General features: G+C 39.3%; 1 protein-coding gene across 3 annotated transcripts in view; it reads left to right on the top strand.

Moving 5' to 3' along the window:
* Positions 1–900: 900 nt before the first annotated feature.
* tmem63c (transmembrane protein 63C) overlaps positions 901–21,814 on the top strand; it is a 37,449-nt gene continuing 16,535 nt past the window's right edge. Inside the window, exons 1-4 of one of the 3 annotated variants that reach the window (XM_063499123.1) lie at positions 901–996; positions 13,915–14,140; positions 18,707–18,786; positions 19,589–19,676. In XM_063499123.1, the coding sequence (XP_063355193.1) occupies positions 13,931–14,140; positions 18,707–18,786; positions 19,589–19,676 (378 nt within the window). In that variant the 5' untranslated portion in view covers positions 901–996; positions 13,915–13,930. Of the gene's footprint in view, positions 997–11,594; positions 11,682–13,914; positions 14,141–18,706; positions 18,787–19,588; positions 19,677–21,814 lie in introns of those variants that run through there. The other 2 variants (XM_063499124.1, XM_063499125.1) reach the window with 2 other exon arrangements.

Genomic DNA, 21,814 nt, shown 5'->3' with positions numbered 1-21,814 from the left:
TTTAGGGTGGAGGAGGAAACATGCGTATAAACAGTATCAGATATGGGACTTTATTTAACAAAAAGTTGGGAATTTCCTTTGTTACAGCAAATGAAAATGAAATAAGTAGAACAGCATATACCTTCGATAATGTAAAATGCAGTATATCAAAGCAATAATCTTAGTAGGTTAAAAATAATCAGAAATTAAACTAAACATAATACGCAACATGCAACATATAATATAATATAATATAATATAATATTATATAATATTATATAATATATATTAAAACATAAACAAGTAAAATATCTTCAAAAATATCATCATCATCAAGAACAATAAAACAATTTAAACGGTTTACTAAATGGTGTGTGGTAAGGGCAACAACCCACTGACAGATAATTAGTAACTGAGTAGCTGTACCCACAAAACAATGCTCTATATAAAAGTTGTTGTTTTGTATCTACACTTGTGATATGTTCTAAAGTTTTTGTAGATTTTTTTTATAAAGAATACAAAATATAGAAATAATGCTAAATGTATATTTAAAAAAACAAAGTAGCTTTAATTTAATAATGCTTAATTGTTTTCAAATATTTTTCCTTAATATATTTAAAAACATGTATTTTTTTTAAAAGTAAAATATACATATTTTTCTGTCTTAAATGGAATAAACCTTTGTATTTGTGGGGTGTAAACTGGAGTACGTAAAATTCAGTTTCAGATTACTGTGAATTTGGTATTCAAAGTTAACATTAAAAATATATATAATTAATTTAACCACTTAAATCGACCTAGCTAACTTTAAGGTGGATGTCTGGTCAAATATATTTTTATGTAACTTCGAATAAAACGCATAAAATTTCTTGATGGTCCCTTAACGCCTCCAAAGCAGGTGTTTAATTGTTAGACGGCCCCTGCTAAGGTGGGAGTTTCTCTTGTTTCTTGGCGTTAAAGAAAAATCAGCAGCATCTCTATCACCGCCAGACCTCAGCGATAAGGGAGTTTTATAAGGTGAGTGAGGTAAATATTAAAGCCGTGCGTGCCTGTAGTAATAGAAATGCAAACCGGAAGGCTTTACTGCGCTATTAGTGGCGCAATCGTTTTCATCAAGTTACGGAGCTGAGGGAAGGTGGGTGTGCAGGCTGCTGTGAGTGCTGCAGTAAGCGGGGGAACCGAGAGTCGATAAAAATGTCTGATTACGGAGAGCAATACCTTTTCTTTTATTTATAAAGATCTTAAAGTTCACGGTACAGCGTGGTGGTGGTGGTGGTGGTGGTGTTGTGGCTGGTGAGGACGAGCCTGCCTCTGGCAACGTGTCAGACTACTACACCCAAACCAGGTGCATCATTTCTCCTTTCTGTCACACCTATTGTTCCCGATTGTTCCTCGTGGACTCAGCTGCGTGGCAAACCTTGAGTGAGCATCGTTATGTGTAACTTGGGGAGCCCGTTTTTAATAAAATAAGATGCCTCTGAGGCTTCCATTCATGCTGCCACCCTCTGTCTGTGTAGCCTGATGTTGTTCAATCGGGACTCTGTTGGATTCGCACAGAAAAAAATGATACCGGTCAACTTCTTGTGACTTGTTGATTCGATGCTTATCCTGCTGCATATGATGTGGGTTTTAACACAAGGGTTACCCTGTAAAATAAATGTGATTCTTGAGGTACATTGAGGTTTTACAGTAAGTAAAGCTAGCCTTTTCTGACTGTGTTTTTTCTGTTTTCGGAAATTGGGCAGAGTACTAAACTGACATCTGGTAACATTTCCACCCGACTGTGCTGAAAGGACGTGGCCTTAAAAATGCCAGATTTGCTATGGACTTTTGACATTTTAGTGGAGTACTATATGTCAAACCCTAATGAGAGCCTGGGAGGAAAATAAATTTAGAATGGTGATATTCAGATTTTAGCCAAGATGTAGAGCGTAATCTTACAGGACTCAATATATGCACATCTCATCACGTTTGATAACACCAGATAAATGATAGTAATGATGGCAATTAGTGTTGTTTATTCGTTAATTAGAGAGGAGTCCTATCCTGTTTCCAGGCTCCCAATTATGCGTGTTCTATAAATAGAGGTATTGCGCTTTCAGAGAGATCTCAGAAATCTCAAGAAGGGTCGGAATTAGTGTCACACGTTGGAGTAAACAAAGCCTTGCGGGTGTGAAAAGGTCGTTTTTGAAAATCAAAGACTTCAGAATCACTGCAGATGCTTTAAATGAAGGGGAGAAACTATATGTTTTTACCTCAATGTTTTAGACAAACAGATAGTAGGTGTTTGTGTGATCAAATTCATACCTAGATGACAAGAACATTGACTAAATTTGCAGCTGATCAACTGCTTCAGTATATATTTCATAGTTTCTTACCAAAGTGCTGTAAATTTGCTGCAGGGTTTTATTCTGTTCCTTTAAAATTTGATCCATACAAGTGCACAGTAAGTGTCACACAGGCATTAATATTTCAAAAGGCTCTAAGCTGAGATTGAACAAGGGCTTTTAGTAGTGATACGGATATGGTGCACTTGTGTAGCACTGAGCAGGTGCAAAAGGGATGGACAATATTGAGACGTATGTTAGAGCAAGTCTTAAACCACATTAAGCCTCGTGTTCATTTTCTCCGCATACTTTATGTGTTTGGTTGTTTCTTTGTGTTTGTTTCAGCACCACGAGCAGGAGGACAGCTCCAGCTGAGCAAGTAGATGAGATGAGATTCTTTGCAGTTTTGAGTTTAGACAGAAGTGAAAAGCATAACATAATCTGTGAAGATTAATACCATGCATGCAATAATTTGCACAGGTTTTAAATATTGCAAATGTTAAATGTACCAAAATCAGGTGGAGTAAATAGAAGACAAATTATGTGATACCTCTTGGTGTGCTACACCAAAACCAAACACTGTGTTTTGAAAGACCTGGCTAATGTATTTCACATCTCATGGCCCCTACAGGATTAACTGTATCCTATCACATTATTGTGATGTTATTGTAGGGTCTTTACCTTACAATATAAAGTGCCTTGAGGCAGTTGTTATGTTATGATTTGGTGCTTTATAAATAAAGTTGAATTGAATTGAATATCTATTATTTAACCAGTTAATATAAAGCCATGGTTAAAAAACAAACAACAAAAACAAAGTAGATCCTTATGTATGTCGGTTCATAATAAAAAGAGATGACTGTGCTGACGTGCCGCCTTTAATACAGTAATGAATGGGAGTTACATGCATATTTGAGTCAGGGATCGGAGAGAAATAGCTCACGTTGCAGACAGATTTCACACATTTCTGTGTAGCACAAAACACGGGTCATCCAGTGAACCATCCCTCTTTCCGTTCTGGTAGTAATGCTGATGATGGTGGTAGTCATGCAGGTTCTCACAGTGAGAAATGCAGTGCAGGTATGGCTTGTGTGCACCAGATATTCATGACTGCACTACATATTTGATGTTTTTCTGCAGGTCATCTCCTCAGCCCCACATCCCAGACTGCCAGATGGAAATAAGAATGTCAGAAAACCTTTTGCTGTCCTTTTAACAGACCGTTGAACACAAACAGAATATCAGAACAAAGCAAAGGCTGATGATACCACGGTTAGCTGCGAAAACTCCATTTGTATTCCACCTGTCATCTAACCACAGCATTTGTTGGCTCGGGCTTTGTTCTTTTGAAGTCTTTAGTAGAAAGTAGGCGCCCTGCTATTTGAGATTCAAGCTGTGAATTTTTACTGCTGTTCCACCGAGGTCTATCACAGTGATGCTGATGCATGCAGCGCTGTCACTGATGTATTGTGCACAGACTTTCACAAAGAAGCACCCCGACATAAACTTACCATACAATGAGGAGTATCAGATATTCACAGTCATGCATAAATGTCAGACTGTCTTTTGATACTTCATACTGACAGTGCCTTTTGTGGGCTAGCATTCATATCAGATAAACCTCCTTAAGCATTCAGAGCGGTCACAACAGCAAGAAACAGCATCAGATGCTGTAATTTACAAACAATATTTAAAACTTTTTTTCAATTTCCAGTTATCAGATGAATCTGTATTAATCAAATATTTCGAAGCAACTATGCTATATATTCATTGCAGTGTTTTTAAATGTGAATATTTTCCTTTTTTGTTATGAATTGCTGGTCACACAGTACAATATGTTGTTTCTGAAAACTTATAGAGTGTTCCACTGATTTCCAGCATTCCCAGTGCTTTATTGTCCGCAGGTATGTTTATTAAAATAATCTGGCTATCTGCAACAAATTAAAGTCCATTAAAGTTCTTTATTAATGTTTTCCACAGTAATATGTGCATCTATTGCACTCAACTTTATTTTCAAGCAGCTGTGGTGCTTAAAATACATAGACTGTACATATATAGGTTATATAGTGTGTAATGCTGATAATTATATCTGTTTCCGTAAGTCTCTTTTTGATTAAACCATTGCTGATTGTTTGCCAGTACCCTTGCAATTTTTTGTGTGCCAAGTAATTAAATGCTACTTTTTTATGTAAATATGGTTTAGATAGTGACAGAGGGTAGAAGTTTGTCCAGAATAATATTTTCCAACAGACAGGATTTTATGGTTGACGTGGAGGTGAGGTTTATATTGATTGGGGCTCAGGTTTTCTCACAGGCCCAGTTTTAGGATCAGAATTTGCAGTGTAAGAAGCTGTGGGTGGAATCTTCCAGATCCTGCGTGGTGTGCAGAGAAAATGCAGCTCAGAGAGGTTCTGTGGTTACTGAATAGGTCAGGTACAGTGTAATCAAGCATTCATATCTTACAGCCAAGAATCACAGATGCTACATTGGTCCTAATAAGGACTGGCCCAGTCCACACAGCAACAGCAAGGCAGACACACAACCACAATCTCTCGGGGCCTTCTGAGCATGTGCAGCCAGACAGGAAGCAGGTGTTAGGTTTGTTGAGGATAGCCTGTGTGTGCAGTCATCGCTCCAGTCATGCACAGGCTCATTCAGCCTTCGGAAGGAGGCTGGGTGGGGAGGGGACGACGCGTTAACTGTGAACTCTGAGCAGACACACCTCAGTGATCTGTGCTTGTGTGTCTGATGTGATAAAGAGTAAATTGTGAAAAGAATAAAGCCCCCTCCATTTCCCTCCACTGAGCAGGTGGTGAACAGATTGCATTAAAACCTCCGTCCCAATCCTCCTCAGCCTCAGGCTGAGTCTGACAAGGGTTGTACATCCACACATCCACCCTCCGCCCAAAACCCTTCACAGCAGAGGATGTAGCTCCTGCAGAGTTAGGAATAAGATGCATTCACACATGACATCCCCCCGTCACAACAGCAACAGTCTACCAATCAGATGCACCACATACTAATGGAAATGTCCCCAACTCACTAGCTCAGTGTGAAGTTAATCAAGAATGTCTTGCATGTCTTGCACTGATATCAGAATGTGTTTAATTTTCGATTGTTCAAGCAGAACTTGCCATGTATAAATGTAGCCGATAAGCCGAAGAGCTTACATTACTATGCTCCTGATTTTGTAAATGCACTTTCATCCCTGGGCTTTGCTTTGATAAGAAATTATTAAGCTATTATTGATCTTCTGTTGGATTATTTGAGGGCTTAACCATGTCCTGCAGGAACACTACCACAGCTGCTTTTGAGTGTGTTGGTGGAAAACTACCGGGGGGGAATCTACAGGGGGCATTCTGTTTTAACCCCTGTCTACTACAGGGGGTTAGACAGAATAATATAAACTGACTCAAGGTGTAAAGTCACACAATTACAAACACTGAGGTGGTGTGAGGTGGAAAAAATACATGTACGTTACTGGGAATTATGCAGGTAATAGACGAAAATATAACTGTACAGGCTAAAACCTGAAATTATGAACATAATTACTGCCATGCTCCATTTGTTTTTGCTTTTTGTTAATTGTTGCACTTTTGAAATGTTTATTTCTTGTTCATTTTCAGCCAACAGCTAAAGCAGGCATTGATATGATGCAGAAATTGTAGTTCAGTTAGTGACTGCAAGGTGCTCAGTCTTCAAGGCTACTAGTTAACCCTAAACCATAAGATTCCCACCATCACGCTTCAAACTTGGCATCGTGTTCTTCTATTGAACAGCTGTCCTTGCTCGGCACCAAATATGAATGCTGTTACTGTTTTGCTGTATCTGTCCAGTGAACATTATTCCAAAGCTTCTGGTCTTTGACTGTATGTTAATTAGTAAAATTAGCAAAATGTAGTCTTCACTACATTTCAAATAAGTGCAGTCCGTTTTCATTTTTATACGTGCGACGCCAACAGTTTGTAAGAGTCACCTGCAGACCCTGCGATAAAACTTTGGGATTCCTTATAGAGCAGATTGCTCTAAAGCTGTATTTTTTATCATCAGCCTTTCCTAATTTGTTAAATTTATAAGGCTTATTTACATCAGAGAATAGTGTTTGGCTCTAGCCTTGCTGGATACCGCAACAGCATATAAATCGTCTAGAGAAGCTAATAATAATAATAAGATACTAGAGAAGCTGCATGGACTTGGACTGCTGCAGGAAGCAGGCTTCGAGTCATCTGTGTCTGATGCCAGTGGCCAAGGGACACTGTAAGCAGTGTACAGAGAAACAGAAGCCAAAGCTTCTCAGCTTGAATGGATTCTCGATAAGTGCTTCAGCCACTGATGTTTGTTTCACTGTCTGCCCTTCAACATGATTGACAGGAGAGCAAACGCATAGATTATATAAAAGAATAATATGATCCTCCTTTGAAGTTGGATGAGGCCAGACTGGAGGTTGCACTGACTCCCCATCTCATCTGGAAGTACAAAGTATCTGGTATTACAAAAGGAAAGGGTCTGGTTATCATGGTAACCTAAATAGTTCTCTCTACATAACCCTCTTTTAACTTCATAGCTGCAATTTTTTTTTACAGTCTTTTAGGTTATACTATTATTAAGCTACGCATTTTATCCATTGTAGCTTTAAGGTTTTCATCAGAGTCAAGTGGCAGTTATCTATTAAATTTTTTTGTCTACCTCCACTGACTTTCTCCCATACATCCCAGCATGGAAGGTAGAAGAGATCTCCCACTATGTGTTCTCTCATGCAGTTTCATTGGCTTTTTAAAAGTCAAATAAAGAGAGATTCTTTATGCAAAACACTTTTTAAAAACTAGGATTTTGCTAATTAGGGTCTCACCTTCAGAAAACCCTGCAGGGCACATCTGACAAAAAGAAAAGTTCATACATATTCTACCAGCTCCGAGCCGTCGCAAAAGCAAACGATAAGGGAAATGTCAAATCTTTCCTGTCTGTGCAGGTGTGGCCGTCTCGCACAGAGAGGGCATACTTTGCAAACACAAACAGAACAGCAGCAGGGGGAAAATGTTTAACAAGGCTGCAGTCAGTGCAGTCAAGAGGAGAAGAGCGGCTCTGAAGTCGTGAATGTTTTATTTATGGCGATTGCAAATTGTACTCGGGGTTATATCATAGTTATTGTGACAGTGAGTTGATTGAGTGCAGAGGTTTGGAAGTCACCAGAAGTTTACATTTTATATATAGTTCATTTCTCAGGAAAAACGGGCCCATCGCTCTCTCGTTCTCTCAGGCAGGTGATATATCTTGATCCAGCTGAATGTTTTACGAAGGAATGGTAAGTTATACAGAGACTGTCCACCAAATGCTTTATGGTATTTATTAGCCTGTGGTGCAGCTGGGAATTAGAATCCAGCCTCTCTGAAGCAAATTTATATGTAGAGATTACGGTTTTCCCTGACATGGATTTTATATCATAGCAGCTTCTTATTTCAGCATGACAAATCATCTGTGAAGAGATATGGTACAGTTATTTAAAGGATAGTAAAAGCTAATAGTGGATGCCAACACTTGGTTTGAACATTTATTTCTTTATCTTGCTTTCACAGCCCAGCATATCCAGTGTCTTTGATATGGCGCTATATGGTGGAAGACAATGGAAGTTTGTTTGGTCCACCTCTTTGGTCCAGTCTGATTTATCTATATAAAATGCATTATGTGTTTATACAGATATTCATGGCACAGAAAATGGATCCTAATGACTTTGGAAGCCTCCCTGTTGTTTTTCTTAGCACCACCTGTTATTTTTGTTTTTGGTGTGATTGTTTAATAGTTATTGATGCCAAATTTGCTTCACACATCCATGTCCCTGTCAACATGGATTCCACTCACTTAGGTGAACCCACTGACTTCTCCTCTAGTGCCATCGAGAGATCAACAAGAGTATAATCAAGTGTCTTCAAGCTAGTGGGATTCCCATCAACCCTCAATTGGTTGGGCAGGTTTTGCCTTCAGGACTGCTTTAATTCTTCATAGCAAAGATTCAACAAGGTGCTGGAAACACTGCTCAGAGATTTTGGTCCATATTGATTTGATAGCATCACACAGTTGCTGTAGATTTGTCGGATGCAGATCTGCCGTTGCACCACATCAGAAAGGTGCCAAACTGAATTGAGATCTGGTGACTGGGGAAGCCTTTTGAGTACAGTGAACTCATTGACATATCTTCAGGAAACCAGATTAGGATGATTTGAGTTTGGCAGCATAGTGTGTTATAGTGCAGGAAACAGTAATCAGAAGATGGTACACTGTGGTCATAAGGGATGGACAGGGTCAGCAGCAATACTCAGGTAGGCTTAGTCTTCCATTGGCCTATTTTTCTGATGTTGTCCGAATTGTAGCCTCAGTTTCCTGTTATTATGTGACAGGAATGGACTACAGTGTGCTCTTCTGTTCCTGTAGCCCAAGTCCCTTAAGGTTTGTGTTGTGCGTTCAGAGATGCTCTTCTGCCTACATTCGTTGTGGATGTTTGAGTTACTGTTACCTTCCTAGTAGCTCAAAAGTGCTATTCTCCTCTGATCACTCACTTTAACAAGGTATTTTCAACCAGAAAACTGCAGCTCACTGGCTTTTTCTTTTTCTGACCATGATCTGTAAACCCCAGAAATGGTTGTGTGTGAAAATCCTGAGAAGATCAGCAGTCTGACATACTCATTGTTATTGGTGCATGTCTGGTGCACAAAACACGTTGCATTCAAGGTTATTCAAATCATTATTCTTCAATATTCTGATACTCGGTGTGAACTTCAAGAGGTCGTCTTGATAGGCTGATTAGATATTTGCATTAGCAAGCAGTCGAACAGGTGTACCTAATAAAGTGCCAGTGAAAGGGTTAGTGCTAATTAGCACATTTTTGCATTGTCACCATCATTGAGCTTGTTGCCATGTAAACATTAGCTTTTTGCTTAAAATACTACCATCAGTGTTTCTAGAGTTTCAGTGTGAGGTTCTTTTTCTTTGTGTTTTAACAAATAATTTGTAGGTAATGACACAACAAAAATAGTCTTTTGAAAAAATCCAGAAGCTGGTTTCATCAAAATAATATTAGTAAAGGCATGAATTAGATCTGGATTGAATCAGAGTTTACCGCAAGTGATTGATTTGTTGATGAACAGTGAAATTGTTTTGTCTGACACACACACACACTTGTACATTCATGACTTGAGAAAACATCACACTGAGTTATATTCATTCTTAGGAGCCTCCTTTAACCTTCACTACTTCTAAAACACAAAAAATATCACAGTGAAAAATACAGTTAGGTCCATAATTTGTTGTACTGAGCTTATGTAGTTTTTATCATGAACATCACCACAGCAGATGTTAAATCAGACGGCCAACATGTGTTTGAAATGCAGAGTTTTTACCTTTAATTCAAGGAGATTTACAAAATAAATTGCACTGTTTATGAATTACATTTTACAGAAAGTGCCTCATTTTTCAATGTTCAAAAGCAATTGGACAAACTAGCATAATTTTAGATATAAGGATTTTTTTAAAGATACTTGGATTAAAATCCTTTGCAGTCAAGTACATCGAGTACATCAAGTGTAGAATCAACAGACAAAACTAAATGCAGTGTTTTCGCCTTCGAGATGCTCTGCCAGACCTTCAGTTGGTGCTTGTTTTTTATATTTCTGCCTTCAGTTTTGTAATTGGTAACTGAACAGCATGCTCTGTTGGGCTGAGATCAGAAGAATATCCAATTTCTTTGCTTCCTTGTCTTGGGTTGCTTTTGCATTATGCTTTGGGTCATTGTCCATTTGTACTGTGAAGCCCTATTTGATCAGTTTTGTATTTGGCTCAATCTGATCAGAGAATACAGCCACGGACACAATTCACCCGACTGCTTCTAACAGCAGTCACATCGACAATAAACACCAGTGACATAGTTCCACCATGCATGCTCATGCCATTATCTCTACCATGTTTGACAGATGATGTGATAATCTTCAGATCATTAGCTGTTTCTCTCCTTCTCTATACTTCTGATATGAATTTTCAGACTTTTTTAGAAGGGTTTTTTTGGCAAAGTCTAATCCAGCGTTTCTGTTCTTGAGTGTAACCGGTGGTTTGCACCTCTATATTTATATTTATGAAGGCATTAATTGATTGTAGACTGACACACTTTGTCTCTCAAGTGTTAATGACTTGGGTTGATGTTGAGAAGTTGTTTTTCTTAACTATGGAAACAATTCTACCATCATCCACTTTGGTTGTCTTCTGTGAATTTCAGGCCTTTTGGTGTTGCTGAATTGGTCAGTCTTTTTTTTCTCTCTAATCCTCTGGAGTCGACGAACCCGCTGGTGTGTCCAAATCACATGACCAGTTTAAGATGGCCTAGCAATAAGACGCAGCCTCGCTGAGTCTCTGTCTCAACTTGTGTGGAAAGTGCAGACTTTTTAATCTTAACAGTGCAGTTATGTGAATTTTATCGACAGTTTGATGCAGTCCTACCTCACAAAAACAGACTGAAGCCAGCAAAATAACCATGCCTATGTTTCCCATGTTGTGGACACATCTTACTGTAAACAACACTAGAGAAGCATTTTAGATATTTAATAATGTGACAGTGTTGCTCTTAAACTATGTAAAAATAACAGTTACAAAAGCAAAAATGTTCCGAATCACATTTAGTGTTATGTTTTAGATCATCTCAGTAGATATTTGGGATTCAGGTGTTTGCCTTAGTTTGATATTGCTGCTCTCCCAAAGTGTGGGGTAGGATTATGGTTAGGGTTAGCACAGACAAACACAAACATCTACCAGCTGTTTTTCTGGTGCACTGAGCAGATTAGATGACTTGAGCTAGGTTTTTCTTCTTTACAGCTTGCCATTTTTTCTGCTTGCCCGACTCAAACTTAGGTGTAGCTCGTCAGAAGCTCACGGCTCCTGTATTGACTTCAGCATCTGTGATGATAATAGTCTCACTGAGCACAGAGGAAAGATACCACTCATTCTGCCAGCGGGAAGCACAACACTGCTTCACAAGCCAAACATCAGTTTGTAATCTGCTGCGTTGGCTTGGAAGCTTGATTCGGAGGAGGAGAGATGTGGGAGCAGAGGGAGAGGCTTAAAAAGACTCCGGATTTGCAGAGTCAAATAAGCTGGAGGAGAAATGGATACCTTGGGATCAGCATTAGCATGTCTGAGCGTTTAAGCACGAGGGATAGGACAGAAGAGAATAACCATGGAGTCGCACCATTAAACTGCTGAGTCATGCTGTGACGTTTGTCCAAATGTTGTGCAAAACCACACCACAGTCAGCCTGTATCCTTCAGCATCCTGCCCGGTCCTTGAGGTGCAGAAGAAGAGTTTCACTGTTTGCATCAGCAGCCGGCAGCAACAGAAGTAAGTGGCTTGTCTGGTAAAGGAAGGGGGAAAGCTCAGTGGGTCAGTAGAGGTGTGTATAAGCTTCTGCAAGTCAAATAAAGTAAAACGTAGCATGTTTTCAGTTTATACTTATCTTGCGGTCATCATTTCTGTTAGGAATATTAAAAAAGGGATAGAGCTGTTGTAGAAATAAACCACTTAGATTTAGTCTGTTAATCAGACAACTTGGACAAAAATAATCTCCAAAAATTCATCATCCAGTAGCTGCAGGTATAAACTTCACTCATTTCTTATAATTTATGTGACAAACTACTTAATGGCTGTAGGAGTTTCTGTGTTTGTTTAGTCTGAGCACAGCGTTCGCTCTTTGTGCCATAAACGTATTTGTTTACTCGTCCATTTTTAGCGCTAAAACAATCCATTTTTTTATACTAATGGCTCAAATTCATCACTGGCAAAGGGAGAAAAGGTGATCTATGAAACGCAGCTGTGCTGACTAACAGAGTGTGTATGTTATGGATTCAATTTGTGACCAGTCCTCAGGGAATCTCCTTCCAAGTCATCTCCACAGGGAGGATGCTGCTGTATCTGACAGCATCTGAATATTGATTGTAAGCTATACAGTTTCACAAGCCCTTCCTGGGTTATATTTTTAACTTTCTGCTCCTCAGACCTTTTCCGAGTGTGACGTACAACACTCGGGCAGCACTACCATTGATCTGCTCGCCTCCTACACGAGAAATCTTGCTGTGCACAACATGAGGTGTTTGGTAAATGCTTCAGAAAGCTGTGATGGAGCTTCTCAAGAAGTGACATCATTGGTGCAGCGATAAATCATCCCTAGATTAGGTTCAGTAATGGTTGCCAATTTGATGGCTTTTAGCCTCCTTTCCTTTTTTCTCACTCTGGTACCTTTTAATTTCTTGGCTGCCGTTTCCAACTGCGACTCACGCAGCGTATTTACTACAGAGCATGCCGTTCTGTGACAGCAACAACATCTCGTGGAATATTATTTTCACCATGAAATCTGGTGGTTTATGTGAATCTGCAGCACTGACGCGGCACTTTGTCAGCACTGCGTTTCGGCTCCATTTCCTCCGAATGTTTATTTAGTAAGGAGTGTACACAAGTCGAGCAGCTGGGAGTGGGGACTGTATTGATTGAAAATGAGGATGGTGTGTGCTGGAGGACAGATGGTTCAGGCCTTCATTCTGTGGTCATGGCAGTGTGAGTGATCATATCCTGTGCACGCTTCACAATCTGTTCGAGCTTGCAGTTGGGTTTGTTGTTAACTCTTGTTAAACTGAATCTCTTCTCTCTTACAGTGAAATGATGTTTCTGTGTGCTCAAATGGGCTTGTTTGTATTTTTTCTAAAGAGCATCCGGTAAATCTGTTATCCAGTTTGTCACTTTCATGTAGCATCTCTACTTCCATTTGTCTGATAAAGAAAAGGAGCAAACGGATCAATTGTAGCTAATGGACCGTGATGCTCATTAAACCTTGCAAATGCAATCATAACTGCACTTAGAGTGTGTGTGGCACTTGCCTGATGAAAGTGAGTCACAGCAGTGAATGAACTTCCAATTTCACAGATTATTGCTAACTAACAGTGTCATTCTGATTCTTTACAGGCAGAGGCTGGGTATTCAAAAGATGGGTGCAATAACAACAAAGGACTAAAGCTGTTTAGAGTGACCCGTGTGTTCTTTGAGAGATGAATTGCCACATTATTTATCGCACAAAATGAAAAGGTTGGCTCATAAACTGTGAAGTAAAACTCCTTATTTAGCTGGATTGGGTGCTACCGCCTAACTTTAAGTATGAAGGTAGTTCTTGTTAGCTAATATTAGCACACTTTAGGTATATAACATTGCTGTGTAAGTGTAGTTTATATACCACCTGTGACTCTTTTAAAGCCTTTCATCTTCAAAAAATGAGGAAACTTATTTGTCAAGCAGATTAAGTTTACATGTAATAAAATGTGCTTTTACAATGGAGTTTTTAGCTACATGCTAAATATTAACATGTTAAGATAATGCTAAATTAGCATTAGTTTAAAGGTGCCGGTATCAAAATAAAACTGATAAGCAGTAAAGTAATTGTGACTCAGTTACAAATCAGCAATTGTGCCCAAGGCATTTGTGGCACCCAAAAGCATCATTACTCAGAGCTTGAAAAACCAAGCCAAAGAGACATCAGTTGACTATGGCTGACACATTGTAAGTGATGCTCATCTGTATTTCCCATTAGATATGGTCCAGTGCTGATGGCTCAGTCTGAGCTGTTCGTGACGAGAGCTTCCCCTGTGGAGGCGAGGCCCGTGGAGCTGGATGTTCTGGGGTTCCTGCAGCGTTTTGGGGATGAAAACAGCACAGCTGAGAGATGCTACCGCTCGCACTCCCACAGCAGTGTCCTCCAGGGTCTGCCATTTGGTGGGGTTCCCACGGTCCTCGCCATCAATGTCGTAATCTGGATGGTAAAGACTCAACCAGACTAACTAACACTCAATATTACTACACAATAATACAACAAAGTCACAGTAGCATGCAAAAGTCTTGAGCCACCCTTCATGTCATTGCATTTTGTTTCCAAGGAGCCAGACTTTCTCGTCACTTTTATTACGTTGGTCTTGAGTAAAAGTTACCTGAGCTTTGTGAAGGTCTCTGGGCTTTTTTTGGCTGATTTTTCACTCATTATTAGTCCCATTTTGTACCCAATCATTTTCCAACTCATGTTTTTTTTTGTTTATTAAACCACTTAACACTAACCTATGAGTCATTCAAAGCATAGAGAAGGCACCTAACTCAATAGATGAGCCAGTGTTGTGTCTAGATATTACAGATAGCTTACCAAGGAAGCAATTTTAAATTGTATCTTTAGGCAACAACAGAATTTGTTCCCATTTCTTTATCTGAATTTATGAAAAATGCCAAAGATAATACAGTTTGACAGGCATTAAATCTTATTTTTGCATCAACAAGGTTATTTCCAAAGAGTTATTAGCTGGAAAACCTGACATGAATCGGCGTGGTGTGCAGTGTGTCCTTATAAAATCTGATAAAACTGGGCAAGTGGAGGACAAAAGAACAGGTAGCAGATGAACAGCGTTCACTGACACAGGACCTGAGAGATGCATCTGGCCCTTGAGTTGATCCATCTACTGTTTGCTAAATGGTCTCAGTGGAAGGGTGGCTGTCAAGAAGCCATTCTTATGGAAGGGAAACGGGGAGAAAAGGCTGAAATATGCCAAATTATACAAGAACTAGACTAAAAAATCAGTGATAACAGGCCCGGACTGATGAATCCCAATTTAGTTCAAATCACTGTGAGTTCAGAAGAGAGTTACGACAGTGAATGTCTACAGCCACCTGTAAAAATGTAGAGGAGGCTCGGTCATGGATTGAGGGTTTATTTTAGCCGGTGGTGATGGGGACGGATTTATGAACATAGAAAAGTATTGTCAGACAATATGGCAACACCTTCTTTTTTCAGCATGACACTGATCCCAAACACACTGCCAGGGGCCATACTTGGATACGAGAACACACAATGGAAAACTGTCAGTCATGGATTAGCCTCCCCAGAGCCTGGGCATCAACATTACTGAACAGTGTGAGATCATTTTGACAGAGAATGAAACAAAAAATATACTTTATTTCCACATATGTTTGCGCAAGTTTCTATAAATACACCTATTTCCAATTTTCATGCAAAGTATAAAGACATTAGGAAATCCCAAGGTTTTTGCACAATACTGTAACTCTGTAGAGTCATGGCAAATTGAGAGAGAAACTTATTTCAAGTCCTATGTTGATATTATCTAACAGTTCCACTTTCTACTATATTGATTAATCTACTCACTATTCCCTTTTTGTCCAACAGAAAGTAAACAGTGATTTGTCTCACAGCTAATATTGTTCAGAGACTTTTTCACTGAGCGTGCAAAAAACAGAATATCTTTATATTCAAGAAACTGAAAAAGTGGAGTTTTGTATGAAAATAAAAATGAGATTCTTGAAAGTTATTCTTTCCCAAATTATAAATCCTTCAGCTTTGGTTAAAAGCACATAAACATCTTCCAGTTTATAATATTTGTGTCACCTTCCCCTGACTTTGTATATTTAGAGCCAAAATCCGTAACATCTGCACTAAACTACAACTCTGACAAGGTCAGTAACAAGTTGTGGGAATTACTATATCCTGTATAACACTTTGCATTTGGAGTCTTTTGCATAATTATTGTGATCTGTGCATGCACAATCTATAATCCAAATGGAAGTAAAATCACAGAAAAAATAAAAACCTTCAATCGCTGCAGGACCAGGATAACACCACTACCTTTACTCAACCTACCATAGCTTTTCAAACCTATCCACCGTGTACGGAAGGCAGGAGGTTGACCCAAACGCAGTACTCCAAAGATAAAAGGTTAACTCAAAAGGCAGCTTCATTGTTGAACTCCTACAAAGATACAAAAGAAATGCAGGGCAGGAGTAAAAAATCCAAAAACAGATAATCTTCAAGGAGAACATGATACTAGGAAAGACACGGCCACGAGGAAAACTTGACAAAGGGAGACAATAACTACACAGCCAATAATGAGGGCAGAAAAAACAGGTGGGAATTTCAAAAGCAAATAAGTAATAACAAAACAAGCGAAGTAACACTCAACATATAACACGCATGAGAGGAGAAACTTTCACAATAAAACAGGAAATCTAACTAACACTGAGACAGAGTCTCTCAACACAAAATTGACACAGACAAAAAGGTAAACAAACACAGAGACACGACTGACTTCACAAAGGAGACACAACAGGACAAAACCCAGAGAAGAAACTAAGGGAACAAAAAGGGAACAGAAGGGGAACCAATGAACCAAAAGTCATCTATAACTAGCCTAGAGACACAAATAGGGAACCATAACAATAACAGATAACAGAATACAAATAATAAAAATCACTAGGAAACTACCAAAACTCAAAATCCTGGGTCACAACTCAGGGACCCAACTCCATAAGAGTAAAAAAAAATGGAAAAAAAAAAGAGCTCTTAAACAGAATATAAACCACAGTCTCCCTGGTGACAAACTTGTGATCCAAAGCTTGACTCCCACTTGTTCCGCATGATCATTCAACAAACACTGATTCATGTGTACTGGAAAAGCTAGAAACACACAGAAAGCTTCATGTTTTTTTACTAATTGCATGACATCCCATTGATTATGCAAATTTCGAACCAAAACTCTTACAATTGCATGTAACGTCAAAGAGTTGTGACTTGTTTTGTTACCACCACTCCATCCTCCTTCTGTAGACTTTGTTACTCTTTAAAAATTAAATTTGCACTACAGCCCACTTGGCTGAAATAAACCAAAGGCTGGGGCAAACTGCGCTGTCCTATCAACTAAAGGCTAAATGCCAAAAATAGAACTTTAAAAAAAAGGAAAACCTTTTCTGTGTGTCTAATATTGCTACAGTGTGTGCGTCAGGGGCCTGAACACAAAGGTCATCCTGTGCGCGTATCTGCGGCACCAGCAGCATCTTACAGAAAGGACGGAGACTTTCTGTGAGGGGTTCCTGTGTTCTTAGATGCATGGGTTTCTTCCATATCAAATATATCCCATGCATATATATATATATATGCAGAATCACCACTCAGGTTAGTTATTAGGACAGTCAAAATGTGGTGTAGGCGTGAATGTCAGTGATAATGGCTTAAAGCGTTTTTAATTTGTAGTTTTCTTCAGGAAAAGACTGGAAAAATAAACCCAAACTTTTAAACTAAGCCAGCTCTTTGCAAAAAAAAAAAAAAAGCTGCAATGCTTTCTGTTTGTCTCCTCATTGTCTGGGTTTTGCATAATTATGTACAAGAACGGAGAGAAATACAAACGCATTATGTACATGTCATAGACGTCAAGTTAAATCTGCACATTTTAACGTCCTTTTTCGCAAAGAATAATACAGCGTGCGCACTGTTTACAAACACAGATGCATTTCTTTTCCTCCCGTGTTCCAGATAATAATAGGCTTCCATTTTCAGCTGTCAGCTAACTCAGTTCCACTGTCAGGCCTTGTCAGGCTTGATCTCTGCGCTGATAGGACTTCTCCATCTGCCACCTCCATGTTTTAATTGGCTCATTTTTATCAATGCCTGGTTGTCAAGCCAACAGCGAGGGTTGAGCGCTGTCTCTTAATGACGAGCATGAGTCAAAGCGTGCTTCCCCCCAGGTGACGGGAGCACGCCTCTGCATCAATTCCATCATCATACAGAATAAATCATCAGTGGGACTTGAGGAGAGCGTGCCCACGCATAAAGACAGAATAAACCGAAACAACAGGGAAGAGCTGGGCCAAAACGAGATAATGGAGAGATTCTTATTCAAAAAAAGGGGTTTTGTGCCCTGACTGCTAATGTAAACACAGGCTGTTTATTCATCTACAAGCCCCAGTCAAGTCCTCTTGATTGTCATTGCATGGCTTTAGAGTGAATCATTCGACATTCATGGGCGCTTTCTTCCTATTAGCACAGCTGTCACCCCTTATCCACTAAACCTAATGTCTTTTCAGCTCAAATGAGGTGATAATTTAATTGCTGCAATTAAAATCAAACAGTCATCACCACTTTTACTGCGTTTGTCAACCTTCATCCATCACGGTCCAGTTATGCTCAATGATATTTCATCAGGGAAGCTCAGCACAAATCCACTATTGTACAGGATTGAATAGGGTTTTATTTTGGACCTCATTGTTGTGCTCAGTTTGCTCTCCATTTGTGGAAAATGGGAGGTATTCAGATTGACCGCGCTCATTTTTTTTCCTCACTGAACAGCATATGTCCGCGTGTGCTCGCTGATCTATTTCTGGACCACATAGCATACAGACAAAAAATGCTTCATTAATGCTGTGGCATTTTGAATCTGTTGTTGTAGACTGCTTTTTTGAGTGATTTTAGACAGAAGCTTAGTTTTCTAATCAAGGAGATATTTTACCTAGAGTATAATGAGGACAGAGCTGTGTAAAATAGTTTTTCTGTGTTGTAGTTTTTACTGCTCATCTTCTCATGTCTGAGGAAAGCTGCTTGGGACTACGGCCGCCTGGCTCTGCTGATGGAGAATGACAGGTAAATCTCTCACTCAACAATATCAGTTAAACTCTGATAGCTATGGCAACTTTTAACATGTAGTAAGAAGCCTCAGTGGAGAGAGAGACTTGATGCTCTAGCTCCCTCTGCTGCATGTAAGTGGTAATGGAAAATTACTGTGGGCAAACTGCCTGGTTATACTTGAAACACTGATAATACTTTACTCGTATTTGCTTTATATTAACAGTGAAAGTAAAATTTCACGGGATGGTCAGAAGTTATTCTTCACTTAATTCTCTATTGAATGGAAACACTGAATTGGACATTTAAGCATGTTATCTATCTTATATCCACACCTATGGTCAATTTAGAATAACCAACTCACTTAACACTGTTAATGTTTTCCATCCAGGTTCACGCAACACTCTGCATGACTCTGCAGCAGTTTTCTTTGTGCTCACTCTTCAGGGGAATGTGGGCTCGATTAGTCCTGCCTGACCGACGGTGCCCTCGTAGCACTTGAGGGCAAGCAGCATCTGTCCTCTTTGCCAAGCGGTCGTCTCTCATTGTAATTCAATTACCCTGCTTAATTTGACATCCTGTTGAACTGTCAGTGTTATAGCCCACAGAGACAATCCACAAATTCAACTGCTGCACATGTTTCACCATGTGAACTGGACCACATGTTATATTATTTTAATGTCTTCTGTGTGTGCACAGATCGATCCCAGATGGGTACAGGGACTGCAGCAATTACGGTGCATCTTGGTGTATTAATAAAGCCATGTCCGGCTACGATCACCAGGATTCTGTTTCTTTGTGTGTATTCTTCCTTATGCAGTCTCACATCCCTGTTTTATGGAGAACCAAGTGAGAAAGAGAAGTCGCCTTCAGAATCCAGTCCTTCTGACTCTGAGACCAAGGACATGGTATGCTCAAATCTTATCTTACATTTTTCAAAGGATACCTCATAATTTGTTTCCCGTGTTGCAACATTCTTGTTGTTGTTGTTGTTCTTCTGCTCCTGCTTCTTCTTCTTCTGCTTCTTCTTCTTCTTCTGCCTCTGCTTCTTCTTCTGCTTCTGCATTTCAGGTGTGTTTTTATTTCACATCATCAGACTAGTTTAAAGCCACAGCAGACAGTTGTTTTCAGTTTCTGGCAGAAAGTTATGACGAACACACCGCATACTCATGTACCAAATAAGAGATGAGCTGTTGAACATAGTGGAAAAACTAGCAGTAAAATATTTTATGTGCTTATTAGGGGTTTGGAGAGTTAGCAGTCAGCCGTCACATGTGATAAATTAAAGCTGGTGAATGTGTAAAACACACTTGCCAAACGTTGGTCAGTTCTTTGGTTATTTCATGCTTCTAAATAAGCTGTTTTTGCTGACTCTGAGCTAGTAAACTGGATTACCGGCCCAGAAAAGAGCAGTGCCTCATCTTTGTTGATATAAGCTCCCCTTAATCTTCTGTTCTGACCACGAAGAAGCTTTGCCATGGAATTTTTTCTCTGGACAATCTAGGTCAAAATACATGCAGTCATGTGGTGGGGAAAAAAGGAAGATGTGAGCTAACTTCTCAGGAGTGGACATCCCAACAAATTAACCCCAAGGTCAGAGTACAGCAGAGTACATGACAGTACAATTAGACAGAAAGCTGAACAGTCTGTCTCGTTCGGACGGTTTGCCAGGAGAAAGCCTCTCTTCTGTAAAAAGAACGTAAACAGCCTGGCTTAGGTTTGCAAAATTGCATCCGATGAAACCGCAAGACTTCTGGAACAATGTCCTTTGAACAAATGAGACCAAAATGGAGATGTTTGGAAATAATGCACATTGCCACATTTAGAGAAAAATACAAATGCCTCTTACCACCTGTCAAACATGGTGGTGGAGGGGTGATGATTTGGGGTTTTTTTGCAACCTCAGGACCTGGGCACTTCGCTGTTATTGACTCAACCATGAACTTCTCTGTATACCAGAGTACTAGAGTCAAATGTCAGGACGTCTGTTTGACAGCTATAGCTTGGCCCAAATTGTGACAAGACACGCGACAAGACAGTGATCCCAAGCACAGCAGCAAATCTGCAACAGAATGAGTGAAAAAGACAAGAGTGAAAGTCGTCCACTCGAACTCGAGACCTCAACCCGATTGAAATCCTGTGGTGGGATCTTCAGAGAGCTGCAAATAAAAGAATGCCTACAAACTTCAATAAACTGAAGCTGTTGTTGAACTAAAGCTACTAAATCAAAAGGTGTACTTAGTTTTTCACTTTGAGTTTTTTTCTACAAAGCAATGGAAACCAGGAAGGGTATTTATCATAAAACCAAAAAATAAATATTTTACATTTCATAATGGGATAATCAATACAATACTATCGGAGTACTCTGCATTGGAAATACCACTAATGCAAAAAGCATTTAAGTATTATCAACAAAGATCTGGATGCTTAACATGAATAAATGTGCTGTGTGACTGTCGTAGAATTAGATACTATATCATCTGAATATTGTCACTCATGCATTAATGTATAAGTAGGCATTTATTATTTGCAGAAAATTAACTGGTGCTCATTTCGAATGCTTCGTATCCAGCTGCAGCGAATGAATGTTTTCACTGTGGATTAATCTGCCAATTATTTTATTTTTGCGAGATGTCATTAGGCACGCAAAACAATTATTGCAAATGTTTTGTTAATTGATTCACTTGACTTACTGGCTAACAGATGAATGAGTTCAGATGTGCTTGTATAAATTGTTGGGCAGCTGAATTCATAACAAAACATTAACATTTTAAGCTTTTTATGTGTTTGCGTGCAAAAATCATGATTTAAAAAGTATCTAGTAACTGAAAGAGTCAGATAACTGTAGCAGGAAAAAAGTCATTGAAGTGACATATAGTGGAGAAGAATCGAAAGAAGCTAAAATTTGTACTTAAGCACAGAAAGCTGCTTGACTAAATGCACTTAGTTCCAGTTCACAACTGCACTGAAAAGCTGCAGCTGACCCTTTCCACATGTCTCTCTCTTGGTCAGTGACCCATGTTCAGCTTTATGTTTGTGGCGTGCA

Source organism: Pelmatolapia mariae, linkage group LG16_19, assembly GCF_036321145.2.
Source record: "Pelmatolapia mariae isolate MD_Pm_ZW linkage group LG16_19, Pm_UMD_F_2, whole genome shotgun sequence".
In the NCBI taxonomy this organism is placed as follows: Eukaryota; Metazoa; Chordata; class Actinopteri; order Cichliformes; family Cichlidae; genus Pelmatolapia; species Pelmatolapia mariae.
This window is presented reverse-complemented; position numbering and strand designations above follow the sequence as displayed.